At 43.4% G+C, this 25,109-nt stretch overlaps 2 protein-coding genes across 3 annotated transcripts; both read right to left on the bottom strand.

Moving 5' to 3' along the window:
• Positions 1-1,200: 1,200 nt before the first annotated feature.
• p2rx4a (purinergic receptor P2X, ligand-gated ion channel, 4a) lies at positions 1,201-10,159 on the bottom strand. The gene is made up of 12 exons (XM_035521483.1): positions 10,017-10,159; positions 8,512-8,659; positions 7,824-7,895; positions 7,351-7,423; positions 6,668-6,764; positions 4,942-5,022; positions 4,713-4,854; positions 3,271-3,407; positions 2,272-2,365; positions 2,106-2,171; positions 1,771-1,861; positions 1,201-1,353 (listed from the first exon to the last, which is right to left on the bottom strand). The coding sequence occupies exons 1-12, from the start codon at positions 10,142-10,144 to the stop codon at positions 1,319-1,321; spliced, it is 1,164 nt and encodes a 387-aa protein (XP_035377376.1). The 5' UTR covers positions 10,145-10,159; the 3' UTR covers positions 1,201-1,318.
• Positions 10,160-15,512: 5,353 nt separating this feature from the next.
• Positions 15,513-24,564, bottom strand: idh3b (isocitrate dehydrogenase (NAD(+)) 3 non-catalytic subunit beta). 2 transcript variants are annotated; one of them, XM_035521444.1, is made up of 11 exons: positions 24,486-24,564; positions 23,726-23,899; positions 23,056-23,176; positions 22,114-22,174; positions 21,681-21,813; positions 20,799-20,932; positions 20,427-20,529; positions 20,161-20,307; positions 19,742-19,836; positions 19,321-19,381; positions 15,513-15,902 (listed from the first exon to the last, which is right to left on the bottom strand). In XM_035521444.1, exons 1-11 carry the CDS (start codon positions 24,525-24,527, stop codon positions 15,825-15,827), a joined length of 1,149 nt encoding a protein of 382 aa, XP_035377337.1. In that variant the 5' UTR covers positions 24,528-24,564; the 3' UTR covers positions 15,513-15,824. The 2 variants fall into 2 exon arrangements, with proteins under 2 accessions (XP_035377337.1, XP_035377336.1); XM_035521443.1 differs by lacking the exon at positions 15,513-15,902 and adding an exon at positions 18,310-18,510.
• Between the last annotated feature and the right edge of the window lie 545 nt (positions 24,565-25,109).

The raw sequence follows: 25,109 nt of genomic DNA, 5'->3' as shown, positions 1-25,109 counted from the left end.
GCAGAACTCGAGACTCATCAGACCAGACAATGTTTTTCCATTTATCTATTGTCCAATTTTGGCCAACGTGTGAATTGAAGCTGTAGTTGGCTGTTCTTATCTGACAGGAGTGTCACCCAGTGAGGTCTTCTGCTGCTGTAGACTGTCTGTCTCAAGCTTCAAGGGGCATTCAGAGATGCTCTTCTACACACCTCAGTTGTAACAAGTAGTTATTTGAGTTACTGTTGCCTTTGTATCAGCTCAAAATAATCTGACCATCCTCTGTAAACCCTAGAGATGGTGGTGCATCCCAGTAAAGCAGCATTTTATGAAATATACAGATCAGCCTGCCTAGAACCAACAACCACGTTCAAACTCACTTAAATCACCTTTCTTCCCCATTCTGATGCTCAGTTTGAATTTCAGCAGGTCGTCTTGACCATGTTTACATGCCTAAATGCATTGAGTTGCTGCCATGTGATTGGCTGATTAGATATTTGCATTAACAGGCACTTGACGAGGCGTACCTAATAAAGCACTTGTGCAGGCGTACCTAATAAAGTGGCAGTGAGAGTAGACGCACTGCAAAATATGCAAGGGAACCAACACACACACACTAAAGGCTTCAAGCACAACAATGGTGCGTTTTAGATTGCTATTCAATCCAAGCTATAATCATCTAACTGACATCTAATCTGACTGACATAGCGCAACAAGTCGTAGCCCAATTAGAACATGCGGTTCAGGCCGATTTAAGTCGGAACTAGTCGAAGTAGACCGATGTGTGAACGCTCAGCTCGTGCCACTCACTCTGAGTCATCTTGTGGCACTTCTCGCAGTACCGCACGTGAACCACAGCGCACACGAGCAACTTAAGAAACGTTACGCTCGGTGTGATGAAATTGCGCCAATCAATTGTCAAATTACCTATTACATTCGTGATTTCCAAGTCGGTATGCATTCAACAGCAGTATACTACAAATTCAGGCTTACCGATAAAGAAAACAATGTGAAGAGGCCCTGTGAAATGCATATAGCATAATGCTAAAAAGCCATTTAGAAAATTCACAATAGGAAATATATTTTTTAAATACAACATTCAGTAACTGAATTAGTATTGAACAAAAAAGAAATATATTTGTATTTCATAATATAGAAATATTTTTGAAATATTATTGAAATATTTTTCCCACACAATTTAAGTACTTTATATACATTTTCCAAATTCTTGTGAAGTCCACAAGGTTTCAGAGAAACAGGACGTTAGGGTTAGGCTTGGGGTCCTTCATTAGCCGTGATTATATATTAGCTGTGTGTCCAGAACTGTTCAAAACTTAAATTAATGTTGATTTTCCAATCCCTCTGTCTGGTCACCTAATAAACAAACAAACCAACCAACCATCAGTTTGCACAAGGGTTCAGGTTTATCTGTATAGTTAGTAGCAGCTGAGCTACAGGGGCGTGAAGGTCTGAACTTCATAACGTATGGATTACAGATCTGCACAAATCAACAATACAGATGAAACCTGCTTTTGCAGAGGATTCCCAGGCATCTCCAGTGCAGATCTGTAATCCATATGTTACGACACATGTACACTCTCAGGCAGATCTTGGCCACACTGAGATCTGCTCTGTAAGTGACTAGTCACAAGTTTAAACCGCAAATATAGGTACTTGACTAGTAATTACACGTAATTGTAAGTTGCTTTGGATAAAAGCATCAGCTAAATGCTGCAAATGTAAATAGTGATTAAAAATATCCCCACTATACAAACAAACAAAAATACTCACCTACAAACTGTGCATATGTGATCTCTTCATAGATCTTGCCTTTGCATTTTTTTATATAACACGATATTAAAAAACCACACAATACAGTCGCCTATGAAGAATCATAAATGTCAAAGTTAGTTAGGTTTCCTGACCATGTGTCAGCTATTTTATAGTAGTCCTAATCTAAGAACAAATGGAAAATACTGCTTCTGTAACAGCATTCGATATCTTTGAGCATCATTGTCTACATATCAGCTTGAACTAATGGAAAAATGTGCTACATGTTGTTAGGGGCTGTTTCCCCTAACAACGTTAGGGGAATGCAATTCCAGGATCCAGGAGGCTATACTTACTGTTCCCAGCAGACCCAAACTAGCTCCTAGGTTGAGCAGAATCGGCAGAGCGGAGGATTTTCTTCCCTGTGGCAAACAAGATGTGATCACTTTCACATGCAAAAAGTGTTTAGAATGGCATTAGGACATGGCGCTAAATAATAGTAATCCCAACATGAAGACTCACTGTTCCGAACACCTTGATGTCAAAGCGGATGCCGTAACCTTTGAATAAAGTTCTGCTCTCTTGACCTCTTTCATTTTTGTAATATTTTGCAAATCTGTAAATAATTCACACGAACATTTAAGGCATAAGAATAAAGCCTATGTTTTATATATATATATATATATATATATATATATATATATATATATATATATATATATATATATATATATATAACAGGCTTTATTCTTATATATATATTTTATATATTTATAAAAAAATTTATAACAGGCTTTATATATAACATAGGCTTTATTCTTATATATATATATATATAAATATATATATATATATATATATATATATATATATATATATATATATAATATATATTTATAAAAAAATATATAACATAGGCTTTATTATGTGAGTTCATATTACACGCTTAGATATATACACGACTACATGACTTTACACTACACAACTTGCTGCCTTGTAATCAGGAATCTTGAAGTCATTGTATTTTGCACACTGCGTGACTTGTCAGGGACAGAGGAGCACACACCACAAGTCTATCTGGTCTCCAAACTATGTTTTGTCATCAGTTTCTCATGGATTATGGGTTCATTCTTTTCCATTTAAAGTAATATCTCTACAATTTGTTTAGCAAGTAATCCATATATCTATATCCATGTCTCTCTCTTTCGTCTCTCTCTTTGCACAATTTACACATTTTCGAGCCCCCAGCGAACACCTCCGAAACCTGTCGGTGAGCGGAAAAATTGGGGCTAAAATCTAGTAAACTAAAGCTCAAGTTGAAAGTCCAACTCCAAATATTTCAGATGTGCGACTAGAGTTCGAGTCATTGTCTCTAGTCGACATGTCTGATAAACCTTTTATAAACTTTTTATAAAAACACTAAAGGGTTTTCAAAAACAGGACAAAACACTGAAAATAACACACTATATATCTGCGAGACACATTTATATTGGGGTAATGATAACCAACAGAAATGTCAACCTGAAGTTGTATCCAGTGGTAACGTTGTTCTTCAGGTCCTTGTTGTCGAGGCGACGGAAGGTGTAGGTGGGCACGCACCAGCTCTCAGGCCAATCTAGATCACAGTCCCAGCGGATCTGCACCCCCATCACCCCACCCTGTGCGACACAGAGACCCAGAGCTGACCTGAGGTCAGGTTCTGCAGCCAGGTTCACACCGCCCTGTGCGACACGCAGAGACCTAGAGCTGACCTGAGGTACCTAACGTGCCAGATATTGGCTGGATGGGAAGATCTCTTTGCCCTGATACAAGCAGACAAAGAACATACAGGCATCCAGATTGAAAGAAGCCATATTCAGCGAACATCCAAGGTGCAAAGACATCTTCCATGAGGTTCCGGCATTTGATAGTCAAACCAAAATGAGAGAAAGGAACCAAGAAGCCATATACTAAACCACTGTCCTACCAGCTGACCAACAAGGAGTATTTTGACTATGTGGAACAATGTAGAAGAATGTTCAAAAAAGATGTCAAAAGAAAAAAAGAGATGAACTACGGCAACGTAGAAGCTGCAAGGCTGATCAGGAATGGTTGGAACGTAAAGCCAAGTCCTATTTCAAACAATCCATCTCTTTTTGAGATGGAGGAGAGGCTAATTATCAAGCTGTAGCACTATATGTTATGAAACCAGACCAGCAAAAAATAAGGCAGTTATCAGTAGACTACGGTGCGTCTACTACTGCTATTGAAGACTGTTCTGATGGTGGTGGGAAAATGGAATGGGACCAAACACCTTCCTCATGAATGCTGAGGAAAGGTAGAACGCAACAACTGACTTACTGTACACCACTACGGAGGGCTGGCACGGAAACCCCCTTTCCCAAGCACACCTTGAACAAGATGCAAACCCAAGCAGCACAAGGGCAAACCCAGGAGAGGATGTGCTTCCTACAACAACTAAAAAAGTTCAAATGTGGTTGAAACAAGGTGGAGTCTTTTTGCATTCTGTTCACAAATGGACCTTCACTTCTCATAGGTGCCGTTGTAAACAAACGGAAACTGGGTAGATATTTTGTCATGTATCTGATAGAAAGGTACATTCACTCAAAAGTGTTCATCAACAGAAGGGAAGCAAACAATATCAAACAAAAGTGCCTACATTTGTCCTCAGTCTTAGACTATATAGGACTCAATCTCACTGAAGAATCACCACATAAACAGTGTTTTAATCTAGTAAATGGACTAAAGTGTCCTAGGCTGAAACTGGTCTCCAAATAACAAAACAGAAAGCATGACATAACTGTAAGCAAGCACCAAATCATGGAGTGATTTCCAGGACCACCACGGGCTGGTACAAAACCAGTTTGAACCATCACTGAACATGTCTGGCTGGGACAGATACACACGCATCTTTGTGGCGTTATATTTAGTAAAGCATGTTAAGATTCAGTTTGCTCTCCTACATGGACTGCCATGGTCTGGAAGTCCTCTCCCGCCTCAGAGGCAATGTCCCCGAGTCTGAAGATGGGGCAGTCAGGATCCGTCGTGCGGTTGAACACACACTGCGACAGGTAGGAGCTGTTCACATGGGGCAGGATGTTCCGTCTGCAGGACACACACACAAGCTGCACCGTAGCTACGGCTAGTCATTGTATGTGAGATAAAAGAATATGAGTAGTGTTAAAAACTCACTTCCTGAAGTGGAATTTGGGGTAGTGGATGCCATTCTTTATCAGCACTGTGAACTTTTCTGCTTCTGCCAGCAATGGAGGACTGAAATTAGTGAGAATGTAAAGAGTTTTAAGGCACCCTTTGTACTATTTATATCAATAAACATCTGAAATTCGTCCTGAAGTCTAGTAAACATAAAACCAATTTCCACCAAAAGTTCATATCAGAAACTCTACATATACACACATTCATTGCAACTTTATTAGGTACACCTGTTCAACTGCTCATTAATGCAAATATCTAATGAGGCAATCACATTGCAGTGACTCAATGTATTTGGGCATGTAGATGTGGTCAAGACGACCTGCTGAAGTTAAAACCAAACAACAGAATGAAAAATAAAGGTGGTTTAAGTGAGTTTTAATGTGTCATGGTTGTTGGTGCTAGACAAACTTGTCTGGTCTAACACCTATCCCTACTGGACTAACACCTATCCCTACTGGTCTAACACCTATCCTTACTGGTCTAACATATGTCTCTACTGGTCTAACATATGTCTCTACTGGTCTAACACCTATCCCTACTGGTCTAACATATGTCTCTACTGGACTAACACCTATCCCTACTGGTCTAACATATGTCCCTACTGGTCTAACACCTATTCCTACTGGTCTAACATATGTCCCTACTGTTCTAAAACCTATCCCTACTGGTCTAACACCTATCCCTACTGGTCTAACACCTATCCCTACTGGTCTAACATATGTCTCTACTGGTCTAACACCTATCTCTACTGGTCTAACACCTATTCCTACTGGTCTAACATATGTCTCTACTGGTCTAACACCTATCTCTACTGGTCTAACATATGTCTCTACTGGTCTAACACCTATTTCTACTGCTCTAACACCTATCTCTACTGGTATATTACCTATCTCTACTGGTATATCACCTATCTCTACTGGTCTAACATATGTCTCTACTGGTCTAACACCTATCCCTACTGGTCTAACATATGTCTCTACTGGTCTAACACCTATCCCTACTGGACTAACACCTATCCCAGCTGGTCTAACATATGTCCCTACTGGAATAACACCTATCCCTACTGGTCTAACCCCTATCCCTACTGGTCTAACATATGTCTCTACTGGTCTAACATATGTCTCTACTGGTCTAACACCTATCCCTACTGGTCTAACATATGTCTCTACTGGTCTAACACCTATCCCTACTGGTCTAACACTTATCCCTACAAATCTTATATGGGTTTGCCTAAACATTGTAGCTAACCAAATGTATTCCTTCATGGCAGCTGTTTACCCTATAGCAGAAAGTCACTTATCAGAATAAAGCAAAATGCCACAAAGGTTGTATAATCATGGATTGGTTCCAGGAAGATGGCAGCAGGTTTCCTTGGTTTCCTGGCCTTCACAGTATCCAAATCCTATAGGGCATCTCTAGGACAAGGTAGAATGGGCTTTCAGAGCACGTCAGTGCTTCTGTGTAATTTTTAGCAACTAGACGCTAAAGCAACTAGACGCAACAAGACGCTATCCTGTCAACATTGGACAAGATTCCTACAGAACGATTTCGAGACCTATTAGAATCTATGCCATGACAAATGGCTGTGGTTCTAAAAGCCTAAGGAGGTCCAACACACTTATAGATGGGTGTCTCTAATAAAGAGGCCTTAAACCATAGAATAGCAAGGCGATATGATATCTAAAAACATTTAAACATTTACTCAGGTGGATTGGCCTCTTTTTCCAGAGGGCACCAGGCGAGCACCTCACACGTCTTCTCTGATGCCGAAAACTGGATACACCTGCCCGTCTGCATACCTGGACAGGGGTCAGAGGGTCACTATTATCACGTTCAGTCCCTGCCGTGTTCCGTGTTATGTTCCGTTCCATAGTTTCATTTTGACCTCACATGTTCGATTGTGTACACCTGTCCCTCGTCTCTAGTTCATATATTTAAACCCTGTTGTGTGCCTCGGTCATGGACGTTCATTGTTTGTTTCATTTTGAATTAATGTTTGACTGTTTGAATGTTTGATGGTTGTTTCTTTGTACTCTGTGTCTTCATGTTTCTTAGCCATTGTGTTTCCTAGCCTTAGTTCCTAGCCGGCTTCCCTAGTTAGCCTTCGTGTGTGTTTGTTTTGTAATGTTTCCCAGTACTCTCCATGTCGGCTCTGTGAGCCTGGACCGTATTAACGACTCTGATTTTGGATTTGCCCCTATTAGATCTCGCTCCTCTTAGCACATGCCTCCACCTCTTAACCGCTCAACGGTACAACTATATTCTTTACTGTAACAGATCTTTAAACAGGTATATTGCCCGGATCAAACTAGGAGCTACCACAGTTTATAAAGCCTCCCCCTATATATGCATCGTAACACTTTGGTGGTCTGGGCTGGTACATACCAGTTTTGTGCTTGTTGACAAGTCCCTTCTCACAGTCCTGATCAGTCGAGCATGAGGATCTGGGTCCTGGGTTCTGCAGGTGTCCGCATGAGGGAGAGATTTCATACACTTACACCTAAATTCACAATTGATTACACTTAATAAGGATCCCAGGATCCATTACATAAGGATCCCAGCTAGCACAGACACGACCCTGGAATTTTCATCTAAAGGTCTGAATGTTGGCCTAAATGCACACCCTACTGAGAACTGCTAGCAGGTACTAAATTCCAGAGACCATTATCTAATGACAATTGTGATTACACAGGATATCCTGTTCCAAGCCATTAAAGTTCCTCGTAGGGCCAACCCACTCACTTCTTACCAGGAACTCTGTTTATGATTTTTTTTAAATTGTGAAACGTTTTCAGATTTAGAATAAACCATCAAATCTGGATGGCACATTTGCTTTGTGCATCTGGAAGTTAATTTACCTCAGCGCAGCACGACTGTGTTTGGTTTGGTGTGATAATCAGGTTGGTCAGCACAAAAAAAGAAGACTCCTCCTGTCACACACACACACACACACACACACACACACACACATACACACACACACACACACGTACGTTAAACCATATTCAACATAATTAAGATCATTTGTTCAGACATCTGACAGTCATTTCATAAACACAACATAAACTTGGATTTAGTCACAGCTTGGGTTATTTCAGGATGATCAACACACCAAAAGAGACTATTTAATATGTTACAGTAACACCACCACAGCTACATATTGCACAATCTCTCCCCTTGAACACAGGATGATTTAATGCATAGGTGATTTTAGGTGACTTTAAGGTACATTTTTTGTTGGTAATTAAGCTTCTCTGAATTATGAATACTTTTTTGTCTTTGGCATAAAGAAATAGACCTACATTTCTCTGAATCTGGATTAAGTAGAGCACTGGTCTAAACCACTACCAGGAAATGCAGATAACAGTGTGAAGCCCGTATCATGTCCAGACATTCTGACACACCTTCACCGCTTACTGGGAGAAAGCACCACACCAGTTTGACCTTCGCTGGCTGTAAGCGTGGGGGTCAGAACAGCCAGAATGGGGAGTCATTTGGGTGGAGTTCAATCATCCCTCCCTTCACCTCCTCACGGCGGGAGGCTACCTGAGCGGGGATGACGTAGTCAGCCGCGTCCCAGATGCGCAGGCCCAGGTCAGAGGTGTTGGTCAAGGCGATGCCCTTCACCTTGGTGGTCACTGAGCTGATGACTGTGTCTGTGTCCTGGTAGCCCTTATCACAAAAGAACACATACCTGCGCAGGTGGGGACCAAAACATGGTTGACATGAGTGTCTTATTACTGCACCTAGAAGTCACCAAACATATGTTTTATATTGAGATGTATATACTTTATTGTAGGGCTGAAACGACTCCTCTAGGAACTCAATTACAAAAACATTGATGCACATTCTGTGCCTCAAAGCCTTGTTTAATCCACGTAGTTATATCCACGTTATAGAGATGGTGACTACAGTTGCGATTCTGATGCATTTTCAAGGATTCAACTCATGACTTAAGCTTTGTGAAATCTGAGCATGGTAACAAACTATCTAACTGATCGTTGGAGTAAAACTTCCTTTCTGCCTGATATATTGACTATATACTCTAAGTGAACTGGACGACAGTGAGTGAAAAGTGGTCACCGTGTGTCTGGTGCCCTCTAGTGGCTGGCTGCAGTACAACTTAACCCAACCCCATTCCCATGCTAATATCTAATATCGAACCTTGGCTAACGTAATCTGCTCATACTCATTAGTAAGAGTATCAGTGAAAAGACTACGCAAATAGTGAGTTACTTCACACGATCTGTTTTAATACAAAATAAAAGCGAAAAACCTTTCCTACTGAAATGTGACAGGTCAGATAATGCAACAGTGCGAAGTGACATTAGGTTAGATGTAGATCACTGCATTTTTAATATACGTTTACGGTAGTGTGTTAAAGCTATAGGGCACAGGCTATATAACCCATAGGAGCATAAACAACCTCAACCATATCGCACGCAATTTAGCGCTTGTTCAACCATTGCGCTGATCTCTCTACTACACTCCTCACACAGACTGTCCAGGGTAAGCTCCGGACGGCCTGAGGGCATTGCACTGAACGATCATGCGAGCCTTACGTTACAAACGGTCCGGTAATGCGTAAGGAAAAGCGCAACTGACGGAAATATCAGTAAATATATAAAAAAGTATAGCACTTCCTTTATTAAGTCGAATCTTACAAGCAATTCGAGACGTGACTTAAGTAAATGCGAATGCTCCAAACGTTGCTTTTGGACAAGCCATAAATACAAACAAATCTAAACAGCAAAAACTGTTCAAAATGAAAAGAACTTAAAAGCTCCCTTATTTGAAACCTAAAGACGTTTAAAATTTGATACTTGATAATATATATTTAGCCATAACTTCACTTTCTTTATTATGTTTATAATAACTGGAAACTACTTTAACCCAAGAACATAGTTTTAGCAGCGAGAAGCAAAAACGCTTATATTTCTCATTTGCCGCGCTTTTATTAAATATCTAGTAAAATATCTAGTACATTCGTACAACGTAGAAACCTTGGACATACGTCCTCTCAATTAAAGAATATACCAAACGGCACTTACCCTATGACACATGCTAGAATGACAATGGGACAAATGATCTTGAATACTGCACACTTTTCCCGAATGAGAATTTTTTTCGTTAGAGTAAATGTAAAGAAAAAGTCTTGACATTTGTTACAGCAAGACATTGTTTTACCTCACTAAATGACCTCTGCCCCTGGACCTGGACTGGTCAAGCAGCGGACTGCTGGCTCCTCGTCCACTTAGTTATACCTGGCTTCCTATGTATTGCGCAACACTCCCAGAGAGGGGCGGTACCTCTGAGTGGGCGGGGCGTAACGCCACACGGAGCCGTTTTACAACATGCGTTGATTTGGGCTTGTGTGTTTTAATATCATGTTTGTATGGATGACAGCTGCAACCTGGCAGGGCTTGAACCAGCAAACTTCTGACTACAAGTCAAGTACTTCACTGAGCTACCACTGCCCTAGTTGAGCATGCCTTGGTGGGTTTCTGCCGAGCACAGTGCTGGGCACTGAGATGCAACCTCTCACTAATGGTCCCCTCGGTTCTTCCTCTCACATGATGTTGGGTAAAATCCGGCGTTTCTGCACATGCCAGACGTAGGAAGTGTACGCGCGCTGCAGCCATCTCGTGGGGTGTTTCTCCTTTCGCTGCCAGGGCCAACCAGGGTCAAGCACAACTTTGTCAAAGTGGCCGTGTGGAAATCCTGGATTCCTCTTACTATGACTCTTCTAACCAGTCCTTTCAATCTTATTTCGATTCCTCAAATTCGTTTACAGCGGTTACTTATTATGTGTGTGCTGAAAAGGTGACTTAGTTTTGCTTTGACATATGTCCAACTCCTTTCAAAGGCTGTTATGCTTCTTTCTTTATTCGCGCTGTATATGAACCTTGGCTTGATATGTTTCTGGGGCTTCAGAAATACTGAAAATGATGTGAAACACCATCACATCAAAGATATTTTTGGATGTATAAACAGTCTAGGCCTATGCGTGGGGAGTTGGACTGTAAATCATTTGTCATTTCCTTTGCAGTGAAGTAACGTATGACGATTGAGTAGTGGCCAGAGATGTGTAATATTATTCTCTGTTAACAGGCACAGAAAGCTTTCCATGGGTTTTAAGGTTTTTAGCTTTTCGTAGATTTAATGGGTATAATTGAACATTTCCTCTGTGTCACGCTTCCTCTATTAATAAACATCTTGTGTCTCGGAAAAATTGGATTAAAAATTTTTTAAATTATTATTTACTTTCTATGCTGAATTCAAATCTGATTTTAGAATTTTTCTGTCATGTATTGTTTTTAAGTGATGGGGCAATTCAACATTTACCTTTAATTCATAAATAAGGCTGCTATTTCACTTAAAATGCTTGTGTGATCTGATTTCTCAATGTTTGGTTTTTGTTTGTTTCCTGCATTCTCTATGTATTCCAGTTTTGTTTCTTGTACCGACTCCCTGGTCTCTCGACTCTGGACCGTTATATGGATTCTGTTTGTGAATTTGCTCTTAATAAATCTCACTCTTCTCGGCGTTACATATGGAACACAGTCTTCTGTGTCCAGCAGTAGTCTGCCAACATAGAGGATCTTAAAAAGCTACAGATGCAGGTGTATTTGGTGGAAATATATATAGTTGCTATTTTTATCCATCAGTGTACACTCAGTCATAATGATGAAATGAAAATGTTTTCATTTTTGAAAATTAATCAAAACAGAAAGTGTTCAGATTCTTTATTTGTCAGATATACTTGTCAGAAGGCTCTTTAGTAATCACCACCCTTTGATGATTGACTTTGGCGATGACTGACTCAACTAGGTCTCGATCTGTCTGACTTTAACAGGGCATTAATCCTAATGTTATATGTTTTATGCAGCCAAAGATGATCCTCTCCGCCAGACTGTAATTACGTTCAAACGCTCAGTTCTGTGTTTTGTAGTTTTGCTTTGATTTTCTCAGGTTTGGTTCACTCACGGAGACTCCTGTTTCCTCACATTCTCGGTTCTGTCAGTTCAGATCAGTCAGCACAGACATAAACCACTTCTCCAACAGTATTTACAACATTGTGTCACTTAGTTGGTATAAGGAAACAACTGGTGTTTGTAGCATACAAGCAATCACAGAGCGCTTAGGAACCAAACGATCTGAATCAGCCTGTAGACATGAAAAGAACAAACTATAATAGAACTCTCACTCAAAAGAACTGGACGATGAGGAGCTAAATATTGATAATCACTTACTACTCATGTTTACTCCATTTAAATGAATTTAAAGCTTAAAGAGAGCGAGTCTTAGTCTGAGCCTTTGTCACACGAGATTAATATTCCTGTCTAATCATTTCTGTCTAGTCCAAATCACCCAATAAGGAAGAATGTCTCGTGTGAGTTTGTTAATACCAGGCAGTTAACAGCCACTATGGGAACCTGGATGCAGAAAGTTCCAGAACAAATGGCTTCACGTGCCCAGAACAACAGTTTCTTTCACTCTCCATTTACAGACATTCTGTTGTTGGGTTTACAAATCATGTTTTAATGATGTGAATGCGGATTATGTGGATTCATTGAATTGAAAGAGGCTCAAGGCTAAGTTTTCCTTTGGCACTAACTGTTAGATTAGATTTTTTTTCTCTTAACAAAAGAAAATAGGGTGCTATATTTAAAAGTCTCTAACTTTTTTATGATCTGACATATAGCTACAAAAATGGCACACGTCCAGCAAGCTGTTTCTGAACCGTCTATAATAAATTACTAGATGAATTAATGTGAATGTGGTTAAATAGAGTAACCATAAGAAAACTGAAAAACAACCTATGTTATAGGCTTAGCATGCACTGAAGGTAGCACAGGTTAGTAATATGAGGCACGTTATTCTGATCTAAATGAGAAATGCTTTAGGTAACTATACAGCTGTTTCACACATACAACATGCCTCAACATACAAGCTAGCAAGCCATCTGTCAAAAAAACTTTGTATCTTGACATCCAACATCCAGTAGGATAATTGATTTTGTGATACAGAGCTTATGATAAATGAAAAGGCAGAACATTGATATGGAAGCTGCAGCAACTCCCTACGTTGCCTGTAGGTGGCACCACTTATGATCCTACGCAATAGAAGTACTATTCTCAGTAAAAGCACCTATCCAGAGCAGTGCAGACGTTTTTGGTATGTGGTTGTCTCTGACGTAAATATGTAACTGCAAACAACTTGGGGAAGAATATTCTGGAAGGTCAGTTGCTCCTGCTCCGCCAAGGATGTAATCGTGCACTGTCGTCTTCATGCCTATATGTAATAAAAAAAATCTTGATCCGAAAACTTGATCTAGCGCACATCTAATGTCAGCAAGTAATATCAACATGACCACGGATGCAGTCAAGGGCTCTTTTATGCTGAAGATGTTGATGTCAGTTCATGAAGACAAACGACAGCGTGCTGCCAAATCCAGCACTAGCACTTTGCCTACTGAATTAACGTTTTAGTCTTTATACAGTAACTCACATCAGTGCAAGTATACCACCTTTTGTATTTTTTTCTAGTAATACTCAGTAATGCTACTTTTCTTAGTAATTGTCAAAGAACAGGAAACACTTTGGTCACTCTCCCAAGGGCCACACTCCTTATCAACACTTTATAACCACACCCCTTGTCAACACTTTATAGCCACACCCCTTATCAACACTTTACAGCCACACCCCTTATCAACACTTTACAGCCACACCCCTTATCAACACTTTATAACCACACCCCTTATCAACACTTTATAGCCACACCCCTTATCAACACTTTTTGCCACACCCATATCACTTTATAGCCACAACCCTTATCAACACTTTACAGCCACACCCTTATCAACACTTCATATCAGCTGATAAAACTTTTCTGCGGGTGTCCACCAGAGCTTCTGATCATCTCATTTAGTCAGGACAGGGTCACCAGGCCACAATGAGTTTAAACATCTCGCTCCGTGGCATTTGCTGCAGTAATGGGCTTGTTTCCACTTCTCCACAGCACCCCTGGTCTTCATGCACTTTCTACTGAAGCCACTGAGGTAGCAGGTTGCTGTCGAGTGTGGTCAGGGTGGTACGGTTCTTACCACCAATTAATAGCTGGCACCTGTACTGCTTACTGCTGCTCAGCGGCACCGTAATGCAAGAAGAGGATCTGTTTGTTTCAAAATCGTCTTTGCGGTCTGAACAGCTCTTTGAACAGCATGCTTGCTTCCTTGGTGGCTAGCGGTTTTGTGTGAGAATTCAAGTTCTCGAGCCAGTTCTTTGATCTGTGCGCTTCTGAATTGAGGCCCGTGGTCGTTAACCACTTCTTTGGCGTATCGTATCGGGCAGAAGTAGCTTCCAATTGTGTCGCAACTTGAGCGCTAGATGCCACATGCAGCATTTCTAGATACCTAGAGTAATATGATACCACCAGATCGTTTTGCTCGTTGTGTGCACACAGGTCTGGTGTGGAAAGCAATGGTTCCTTGGATTGGAGCTGATTATCTGAGCTAATCCCTCTAGGCCATACAAGTATTTATCAAATCACTCACAGGTCCACATGCTTGCTAAGCACAGCTTCTCTATCTGGGCATATCAGCTTCACTCAGGGGTGTCAAAATGATGACCCCTCCGCCGGACCCCACGTCCATACTGGCTTGGATTTCAGCAGCTCGAACAGTGGTTGACCGACTGCAGCAAGATTAGGAATTTATTTTCCCAGAGAGAAATAATCCCAGTAAACCTTTGAGTTCTTGGATGTTCTCAGGGTTAAATAGATTGACATGACTCGCTAAAAATGCGGAATGCCATCACTTTTACTCGTTGTATTATACTTCGTGTATTCTAAACTCTGCTGCTGTTCCGAATTTTGAACCATGACTGTTTTAATGTGTTTGATTTATTACGGCTATCGATACACACGCACGTAAACACCCATCACCCTGTCACTGGATTTTCCCAGCAAATCTTCCCAGGCCAGACTCTCTCCTCCTTCCATTGCTCCGTCGCAACATTCTTCCACAACATCTCTTCCCAGGAAAATAGAGAAACAAACAGGAGCGCTCAACGCAGAGGAGTGAAAGATGAAACGGCAAGCTACTATGCCGCATACCCATAGCACTGTACCGTGCAATATCCTTCATGTCTCCAGTGGTGAGACTTCAAATTACAAGATAAAAGTTCGAGGCTATACAGAAATATAGCTGCTGGTTAACACCAGCTATGTTGCTTGTTTGTAAACACATTAAATATTATAAAATATTAGAATATTTATTCTACCTACATTTTTCGCTAAGTATTGTAGGAAATGGCCGCACTGTACTGCAGCGTGCAGTATATCGTGAAAATAGCTCCGGCAGCATACCGGGGAATTTTGGTCAGAGTAGTACGTTACCTGTGAAATAAATAGTCCTATATAAATACAGTGGGAGCATTTTTATTTGGTATTTTCCCTGATGTCTATGTAGTTTCAACTTTCAATAATAGGCTTAACAACAATAATAAAGCCACATATATAAAGCAATAATATTCAATGTACGAATATGAATTAAAGCATTCATATTTATTCATGTTCATAGTTACAATCAATATACAGAAAAACAGCCTAGTTCTTTAAATTCTTTACTATTTCACAATACCGTCCGATGTCTAGGGTATATAAGCAAGGAACAGAAGTGGTATGTGAGCAACGCTGGTGAATAGGTTACTCTAACCAGACAATGCTTGTTTCCAAGGAATGCACAGGTATATCAGTACCAACTGCTAAGTAAGATGATCGAGAAATGTTTGTCTTAAAAGTTTTCCGGAGAGCTGCATGAACCGGTCAGTGGTACCCCTGAAGAACCCGGAACAAGCTCAAGCAGAGAGGTTATTAATGACAGCTTGGGTGAATTCATCACTCGGCGCGTACCCTCCCAGGTCTGCTGTGCGCACCTGAGACACAAAGGAAACTTCTATTTACACACACAAGGAGACTATAGTTGGACAGGAGACAGTCTTCCCTTTTCACTTAAGCTTCCATGTCTGGCCTGCATATTACTCATGTCACCAGAAGCACAATGTGTAGAATTGGCGGGAGGTTATACTCCAAATTGCTAGGTTTAGGTACACCTCTTCAATCATATGCTACTTGTCATTTGCCTAGGCATGTATTCTCCAGGGATTTGTTTCTCCAATACCAGGCCCATTTTGAACATTGCACCACGCAGAAACAAATCTGCGATGTGGACGGGTGCGCGCCGTTAATGCAGACAACCCTTCCTACCCGATCCCCAAAACGCTGAGTAGGCTCAAGATCCAAAATATTCAAATGGGGAAGGTCAGAGATCAGGCACCTGAAAAGATCCAGCACCCGAGCAGGCCACCGTGTCGGGTCCGACAACAACACTTACCAGAGGAGTCCATTATCATGCGTGAAGTATCCACCCAGGCATGGATCAACTGTAGCCATGACAGGATGAAGCTGGTGAACATCAATGTTCCAGGCACACAGTGCTGTTCATTGCTAGCAAAACACTGCCCTTCCACACCCTCCTACACTGCCCCGGCAGTCTTCTACTGCTGGGACCCCGTCGGAGTAAGGCTCTTCTGACTGTGCCATTTCCACGTCAGCCGTCATCACCAGAAGGTCAGTGAATGAGCGGTGGGGTGTTTGATTTCCTGACCAGCCTCAGTTAAACACATGAAATGGTCATCTGTTAAAGGATAAGAGGTAGAGGTAACAGCTGTGTTCCAGGTGACCAAGGTCACTCGTTTTGCTCGTTCCAATGCTCAGCTCAACACTGATGCTTAGAACTGCTGGTGTGCTCCATTTATATACCACCCCCCACAGTCACGCTGGAAATGTACCATTTGTGTGAGGGCCCACAGTGCATTCCTCTATCCAATGACACAATCTCAACTCGGCTTCAGCTCTCAAATAGGTGCATTAAATCAATTCATTCTTACATTTCGTATAATTTGTTTATATATATATATATATATATATATATATATATATATATATATATAAACTAAAAAGAAAAAAAGACCCAAGCTCATTCTGCTTGCATTTTATTATCTGACGGACATCGTGAGAGTCAGTAAAGAACAGGTGTTTACATGAGTAATGACACAATCCCAACCAGGAAGCGTAAAACGCTGCAGACTTGTGTGCATGTAGCTGGCGGTGGTATTATTTAAGGACCTTTGTTGGTGTGGCACTAAGCACTGAGCCGCACACCATAGTGACACCCCACCAGAGCCTCGCTCAAGTCAAGCCACAGGCTTCTTCATTTAAGCTCCCACCCCACCAACTCCCAACCTTGTTACAGCGTAAACTGGTGGTCAGAAATGACTGGACATGACGCAGGGGAGGTGACGCTCGGTGGAAAGGAGCTCCTTACTTAAAGCCCTTGACCCACGATGCAGATCGCATTAGGACTAGATTCCATTATGATCCTTTGGCAAAAAAAAAAGTAAAAATCAAAACTTTTCAAAAAAAAGCTTCAATAGTTTTATAAACAAACCTATAAACCTGATATGTCCCAAGAATCCTCAGGCCCTCAAATGGAGATCAAATACAGCAGGGACAGAGTGCACAAATCGAACACTTATTTCAGGTATGCAAAGTCCGAGCAGCACGGACCGGCGAGCCACTCGTGAGCTGAACAGCGATTGTTCTGTGGCTCTGGGGTTCCAGGGAGGATGATGAAGAGTTTCAGATGGAGCAGTCAAAGGAGAATCTGACCACCGGACCATGAGAGTGCCTCCAACTGAACCGTGAGCTGACAGCATGCATGGAAAATGCACAAGAGAAATGATACCCCAATGATAAACTGCCCCAGTATTCTCCACTAGACAGAAGCAGCCATCCTTAGAAAGTTCTAGAATGAAGGGCTTTCCAGAATGAACTGATGTGAAGGAGGCAGGACATTATAAACCTTTCCACCAATCACTAAACAAGCCCATAATCTCCACCCTGCACTCTAGGGCTTCAGGGATTTGCAAGTGCATGTCAAGAGCATGGAACAAGGCACAGGCTTGTGGAAAGACCATATTTGTTTTTTGCTTGATTTTCTATTTTTCAATATCAACGAGTTAAAAAGGAGGACATAACAGAAGAAATTTAAAATAGCAGCTAAAAAAACAAACAAACAAACAAAAAAAGCACTGTACCAGATAAACGATAAAACCAGACAAAAAGGCCTAATTTGCCAGATACCTGGGCAACTGCCGGTACAGCAGAAACTAGGGGGGGTGGCCGGGGGGGGTGGCCGGGGGGAGTGGCCAGGGGGAGTGGCCAGGGGGGGTGGCCGGGGGGAGTGTCCAGGGGGGGTGGCCGGGGGGAGTGTCCAGGGGGGGTGTCCAGGGGGAGTGTCCAGGGGGGGTGGCCGGGGGAATGGCCAGGGGGGGAATGCTGGTGTGAGATCTGGGCTACACCTGGGGGTGGTCACACAGAGCTCAGAGATCCTCAAATCACGGGCCGGAGGCGCAGATTGGCAACAACGGCACGGACAAAGTCACCAGTAGTGCAGTAACCGCCAAGATCTCGCGTCCGCACCTGAGAGATACACACACACGCACGCACGCACACACGCGCGCACACACACGCGCGCGCACACACGCGCGCGCACACACACGCGCGCACACACACGCGCACACACACACGCGCACACACACACGCGCACACACACACGCGCACACACACACACACACACACACACACACACACACACACACACACACACACACACACGGTGAGAGGAGAGGAACAACTGAAGTGTCCAAAACGCTGAAATGACGAGCAGCGGTAAGGGCTTTCCGTCACCAGGATTACAGAGCGAGAGATTCATCAGACGGCAAACACGTGTGGCAGTCATTAGGAGTCAGTAAAGCCGTCAGGTGTATACCCAGTTACTTCTGTGGTTTACGCTACAGACACACACACGTTCCCGTTAGGCGAAGCAGAGCAGGTCACTCTCATGAAGCTGGCCAACACGTTTAGCCGCGGCCGTGAGACAAACTCGATCGGACCGTTTCTGGGTGAACGAGTGAAGAAAAAGTTGGGCTGGAGAATGTGTGAGGCAGAGGGAGATTTGCAGACGTGGTGCAGATGAGGACCACGTGTGTTAGCAGGATAAGCAGGGTTAGCTAACATTTCAGAGAAACCTTCAGTATGCTTCACCATGCAAAAACTCCCCATTACACACACACACAGTTCATAACTCCACTGCCCCATTTTACAATCTCTCCACACATACACACACAAAATCAATTATAGGTGTCCTCCACAGTCACGTATAGGTGCACCGATACAACCTAAACATGCCCAGACCCACAATCCCCCACAATCCCCCACAGGCAGTCTTACCTTGCCCTGTTTAATGACCCTTTTGACAGCTTCAGACACCATATTGGAATGATACTCCAGACTGAAACACAGAGAATAAAACACAAGGGAGCGTTTCACTAAATGAACACCGTTCCATTTCATTAACCATTTATGGCCCGATATTAGCAACTGTAATATGCCAAACCATTAAAGCTTCACAAAGGGCCCAGCCCACAAAATCCTACTACATGGCAAACGCAGGAGAGTTTATAGCCAGCAGGTGGCCCACCTTTACGCAGGGCCTCAACAGACACACTGCTGCTGTGCTGAATACAGGGGGCTTGCCATGGTGATGTAGGGGAGCAGCGCTTACGCAGGCGGTACAGCGGAATGTGGGCGTGGCCAGGGTGGTGGCTGGATGGAGGGAGACGGTGGCGTGTGTGGGTGGTGCTAAACTCACTTAAGATGTCTGAGCATGTTGGCAGCAGTGAGGAGCATGGCGGTGGGGTTGGCTATGTTCCTGCCCACGGCCTGGGCGAAGGGGTGGCGTGCCCCCTGGTGGAGAGAGGGGGAAGGCGTACGAAACAGAGGCGAGGGAGGGAGAGAGAGAGAGAGAGAGAGAGAAAGAAAAAGAGAGGTAATATTACTACTAGACTGACCAAAGGTGCAAGACATGTTTTATTACCCTTAAAAAAGAGGAGGCCAGGATGCTCATATTTCAGATTGGTTATGCTTGCGCGAGGGTATTCAAGACAGGACTGCAAATCCAACTCCAGTCCAAAATCTATCCAGTGTGGTGTGTGTGTGTTATAGATATATACAATATAAGTAAGTTTTTAAATATATGTTGTTTTTTTTATATATATTGTCACAACTGACCGTCTCAAACACTGCGTACTCAGCACTGTAGCTCTCGCCCGGAACTACCCCGGCTCCGCCCACTAAGCCCGCTGCCAGGTTATCGATGATGTTGCCATAGAGATTGGGCATCACCAGGACGTCGAACTGGTATGGGTTCTGAACCAGCTGAACACACAAGCAAAGACTATCAGGTCAATGCACCGTATGGAAAAAAATATTACATTTTAAATGATTAAAATGTTAATTAATAGACACACACACACACACACACACACACACACTACCTGCATGCAGCAGTTGTCGATGATGATGTTCTCGTATTTGATCTTGGGGTAAAGCTCAGCAACCTCAGCACAGCTCTGCAGGAAGAGTCCATCCCCCAGCTTCCTGGTGACATCAGAAGAAGACCACCAAGCATTAGGGCAGCAGTGGACTCCACACCTCCAATAACAACCCAAATCTAAGACCCTCCTACTGTCCTTCTGATCCCTCTTGGCTAAAACCTTAGCCGGTTTTCTGTTTCCACATTAGAATGTAAAAGTGTTTTCACTTCTGTTCTGAAAACCTTTATGAGTCTGAGACAGTGAGCTGAAGAAACAAACAGCTACATCAGCACACCCGACGTGACCTTTAACCTCGGCATGCGGGTCACTCACATGATATTGGCCTTATGCACCGCCGTGACCTTGCCCCGACCTTTCTTAGTGGCGTAGTCGAAGGCGAACTTAGCGATGCGGCGGGATTTCTCCCTGGTGATGATCTTCAGACACTCCACAACACCCGACACACTCTACATACACAGACAGAGCAAACACAAGCAAACAGTAGTTGCTTTCATCATTATTTTATAAAAGGGAGAACAACTCAAAGGCACTGCGATCCCTAAACCTGCCCTGACCCCCCCGTCACTGGTTTCCATGGAGACAGCCCAGCCCTTCTGTAAATTTCTCTTGAGAAGCACACCTGCTAAATGCTGTAAACGCTTTACATATAAAACTAAATAACCCATAATCCTTTACTTCTGATACACTGTGACACTTTTCTTTCATCTAAAACAAGCCCAAGTAACAACCAGATCCAGAGGAACCTCCTCTCACGTCATCAGCTGGCGTGAGCTTCTTCCTGATAATCTGAGAGAAAAGCAAGCCTGTCCAACCTTTACCGGCGTTCTCTGGTTAATACTGCATCAGGATAAAGTATTAAATACTCTGCTTTAAGAGCATCAAAGACATTCAAAGAAAAAGCAGCAGGTGAGGTTCAGCCAGTCCTTTAGCCAACACTTATCCCACACCGACTGATCGCATGCACCCCAACAAATCCTGTCCCAGTCCAACAAGTCCTGTAAGCAACGCATGCTCTCTCCAGCCCTTCCGCTCCTGAAGCGCACAGCGCACGCTGCTCCAGCTATGCTGCAATATGGCCACGGCCCCCGACTACGCCCTCAGACCTTGTTTTGGAGCTGTCACTATACAGAAACCAAGAACTGCAAGGCACTGTTATGTAGGACACAGTAGCACAGTTCTGCTCGGGGCAGATACCTCGTGCTCCAGGGAGCTGTACTCCCCTTCCGTCTGCTCCCGGATGATCACCAGGTCCAGGTTATTGTGACGTGTGCTGTAGCCCGGCAGGCTGTTCACGTGGACCACGTTAGCGAACAGGTCCAGCTTCCGCCTGCACATGTGCAAAAAAAAAAACAACATAAACCAGGCAACTAAACACTATAATATATTAAAATATCAAAATTAATGATCATACTTATGTTGTTTTAGAAATGTTTCCTAAAATTTTCATTCAATCTCTTAAAGAATAAGAAAAAAATGTACATCAAAAACATGGAAGGATCTCTCACGAGGTGAATGGATTAGACTAAACACCGTAAGACATACAAGCCCCCTTCAACATTTCACATCAACATCCTGCACCCCCGTCCTGCCCCGTCCCAGTGTGTGATGTGTTGTGTGGGACCAGGACCTGAGCCTCATTTCATAGGAAGCCAGCTCTCCTTTGTACTCCATGGGTGCGTGGATCTTCCCTGCAGCCAGAACACACACACACACACACACACACATTAACCCGCTGAAGGGTATTACCATCACCATCTATCACTATCCATCACAACTATCACCATCATCACCATCCCTATTCATCAGCCTTCTGACTGCTACATACACTCATGATCAGTGGCTCAAGGTGCTTCATGTTCTCTCAGACAAAGGTCACATTTGAAGGCAGGAAGTACAACCCCAACCCTGGTGGGGGAAGTAAAATCTGGATGGCCACTGACATCCAGGAGTGGAGTTGCGGTGGCCCTGCCTAGAGGATACCTACACAGCAAAAGGGACCAGGCACATTAAACTAAGTGGCCCATGAGAAGATTGGTCCTCTACCACAGTAGTATTCAACTCCAGATAGCAAACCCAAATAAAATAAAAGTCCTGGATTTTGTGATCACCAGTGCGTAACTGGATAGCTAACTGCCAGGCAACCTCCTCACCACACACCTGACTCCTGGGTAACGGGAGGGTGGAACAATCTGGAAGCCCTGCAGACCGAATAGCTCTGCTTTGGTAGTACCCTCAGACCACCACTGTTTCCTTACCCACCAGAGATGACAAAATCCAGGTTTGGATTCAAAGGTCAGAGCTGAACACCTCTGACACACAAAGTCACATTCATGTGGAAAAATCCCACACCAAAATGCCACAGATGGAGGAGATGGAGGTGGAGGAGCCTGGGATGCAGTTCATCTATATAACAACTCGTTTCTGCGTCTGGTCCACGTAAATGCGAAGGGGAGCACCAGAACACTTACACACAGCACCCTGGGAAATTCAGTGTATGCCCAGGACCATCGCGAGTCTACTTCTACTGGCGCGCCCCCTGCTGGCAACATGTGCGCAACGGCACCTTTACCTTTGATGGCGACCCTGTTGTTCTTCATGGAGGTGAGCACCTGCTCCAGCTTCTCTTCGCTGGCCATGTTCTGCACCTCGCTCACGTGGAACTCCTCAAACTCAACAGGAACGTCCCCCGCCTGCAAGGGCCACCACACAACGTGTTAGTGACACATGGGGGTAAACAAGACATAGAACACAAACATAGAACCGAATAACCGCACTAAAGGCATCTTCGCCTTAACAGCACAACGCTACAATCCTCTTACCTAAAGGCCAACAGATCTGTTAGTAGATATTGTATGATCTTTCCCAGGAGAGCAGGCTACTGTAAAGCTCTTCCCCGTTACCATGGTCACGTCCGGCGTGAATTAGTGAGCGTCACAGAGAACCTGAGTTATCCCACACCAGTCCTGGGGTAAAACGGGCTTAAGAGCGCAAGATGGCCGAGTAACGTACAGAGTGACGACTGACCCGGAATGACCCAGACACCGTCCCTCCTCCAACTACCGATCGAATCTGTCCATTTCATTTTCGAAGGGTTAAAGCCGTCAGCCGGAGACCACCCGCTCCTGCATTTATAGCTCCCAGTGTCACACTGTAGCACTGACCACTCGTATACAAACCACTCCACACAGGAGCACTGAGCCGGTGAACCCTGCCGCGTAAAGGACGTCTCGGCCGTCTACCTTGAAGACCTCTTTGACCGCCGTCATGAGTTCAGGACCGACTCCGTCACCCGGCACCATGGTAACCTTGAAGGTGCTGTCGGCGCGCGCCGGCGGAGACTCTGAAGCGCCGTGGTTCGCCGTCAGGCCCAGTGCGCGCGCGCACGGCGGCGGCGGCCTCGCGCCACTCCAGCCCTGCGTGCGCCAAGCGGACAGCGTCATCGCAACGTCACAGACGTTAACAACGGTTTAGATGTCGTCCCTAAATCACGAAATGTCTGAATTGCAACATGTTTAGCGTTATCATACTACGCGAGCTAAAATTAAATTTAAAAAAAACAAACAAACAGAAAGAGAACAAACGATAAATTATTCGCTTTCCGCTCTCGGAAGTGACAAAGAATGACTCTCAACACCTTGACAAACGTTTCGCAGATATGCTAACTTAGCTAGATAACTATCCTAGGGTTAGCGTTACAATACGCTAGCTCGCCATACCACACCTCAAATGCTATTGTTTTTAGTTCATCCCCGTTATCTTCCAGGATAAAAAAACAACATGTAAATATATTTTACCAATTTTTGTGTTTAGTGCTATAACGTTAGCTACATAGCATTAGCTAACTAGGTTAACGCTAGATTACCTAACCGGATAGAGGTGACACATAGCAAAGGCAGTTAAGATGGAGACCGACAGTACTATGTTTTAATTGTATCGAGTTCCACATACTTGATAAATTGATAACGTGATTTAACAATTTTAATGTGTCATTTTACTCACCTTGGTCAATGTTACTAGTCTACCCCGCAAGGCGCCAGCCATCACGCAAAAATGTAAAAGTCTGCGCCTGCGCAGAAAGGCCCGCACGAATCATCCGAGGTGTGTGGAAACCACAGCCTCTTCTCTCTCTCTCTCTCTCTCTCTCTCTCTCTCTCTCTCTCTCTCTCTCTCTCTCTCTCTCTCTCTCTCTCTCTCTCGGAGGAGATGGAACCTAAAGGACTGGTCACTTTGAGCCAGTTTCTAACACTGGCCTCTCAACAAACGACTTTTGAAACGATGTAATGGTCACAGACAAATTTCTACTGTCGGAATAAAATCATGACACTTTTGCTTGAGTCCTGGAACTATGTGGCAAAAAAAACAAAGAACTTGCTCAGAAAATGTTCTTTTTTCTGTTACAAATATTGTAAAAGCCACATCTCAAAAAGAGATTGCAAAATATGTTTAGCCGCATAAATGCTTTGTAATAAACGGTACATTTGCATGGAGTGGCCCAGTTTCTGCCTAATGAAATGCCTACAGACATGCAGGCTAGATGTCTCCAGTGGCAGATACATACACATGGAACACCTCATTATTGGGTGGGTTAAATGTCTGTGGCCTCTGATTAGAAAGGTACACATG

The sequence above is a fragment of the Electrophorus electricus genome, chromosome 22 (assembly GCF_013358815.1).
Source record: "Electrophorus electricus isolate fEleEle1 chromosome 22, fEleEle1.pri, whole genome shotgun sequence".
In the NCBI taxonomy this organism is placed as follows: Eukaryota; Metazoa; Chordata; class Actinopteri; order Gymnotiformes; family Gymnotidae; genus Electrophorus; species Electrophorus electricus.
The sequence above is the reverse complement of the archived record's forward strand: the minus strand, read 5'-3'. Positions and strand labels throughout refer to the sequence as shown.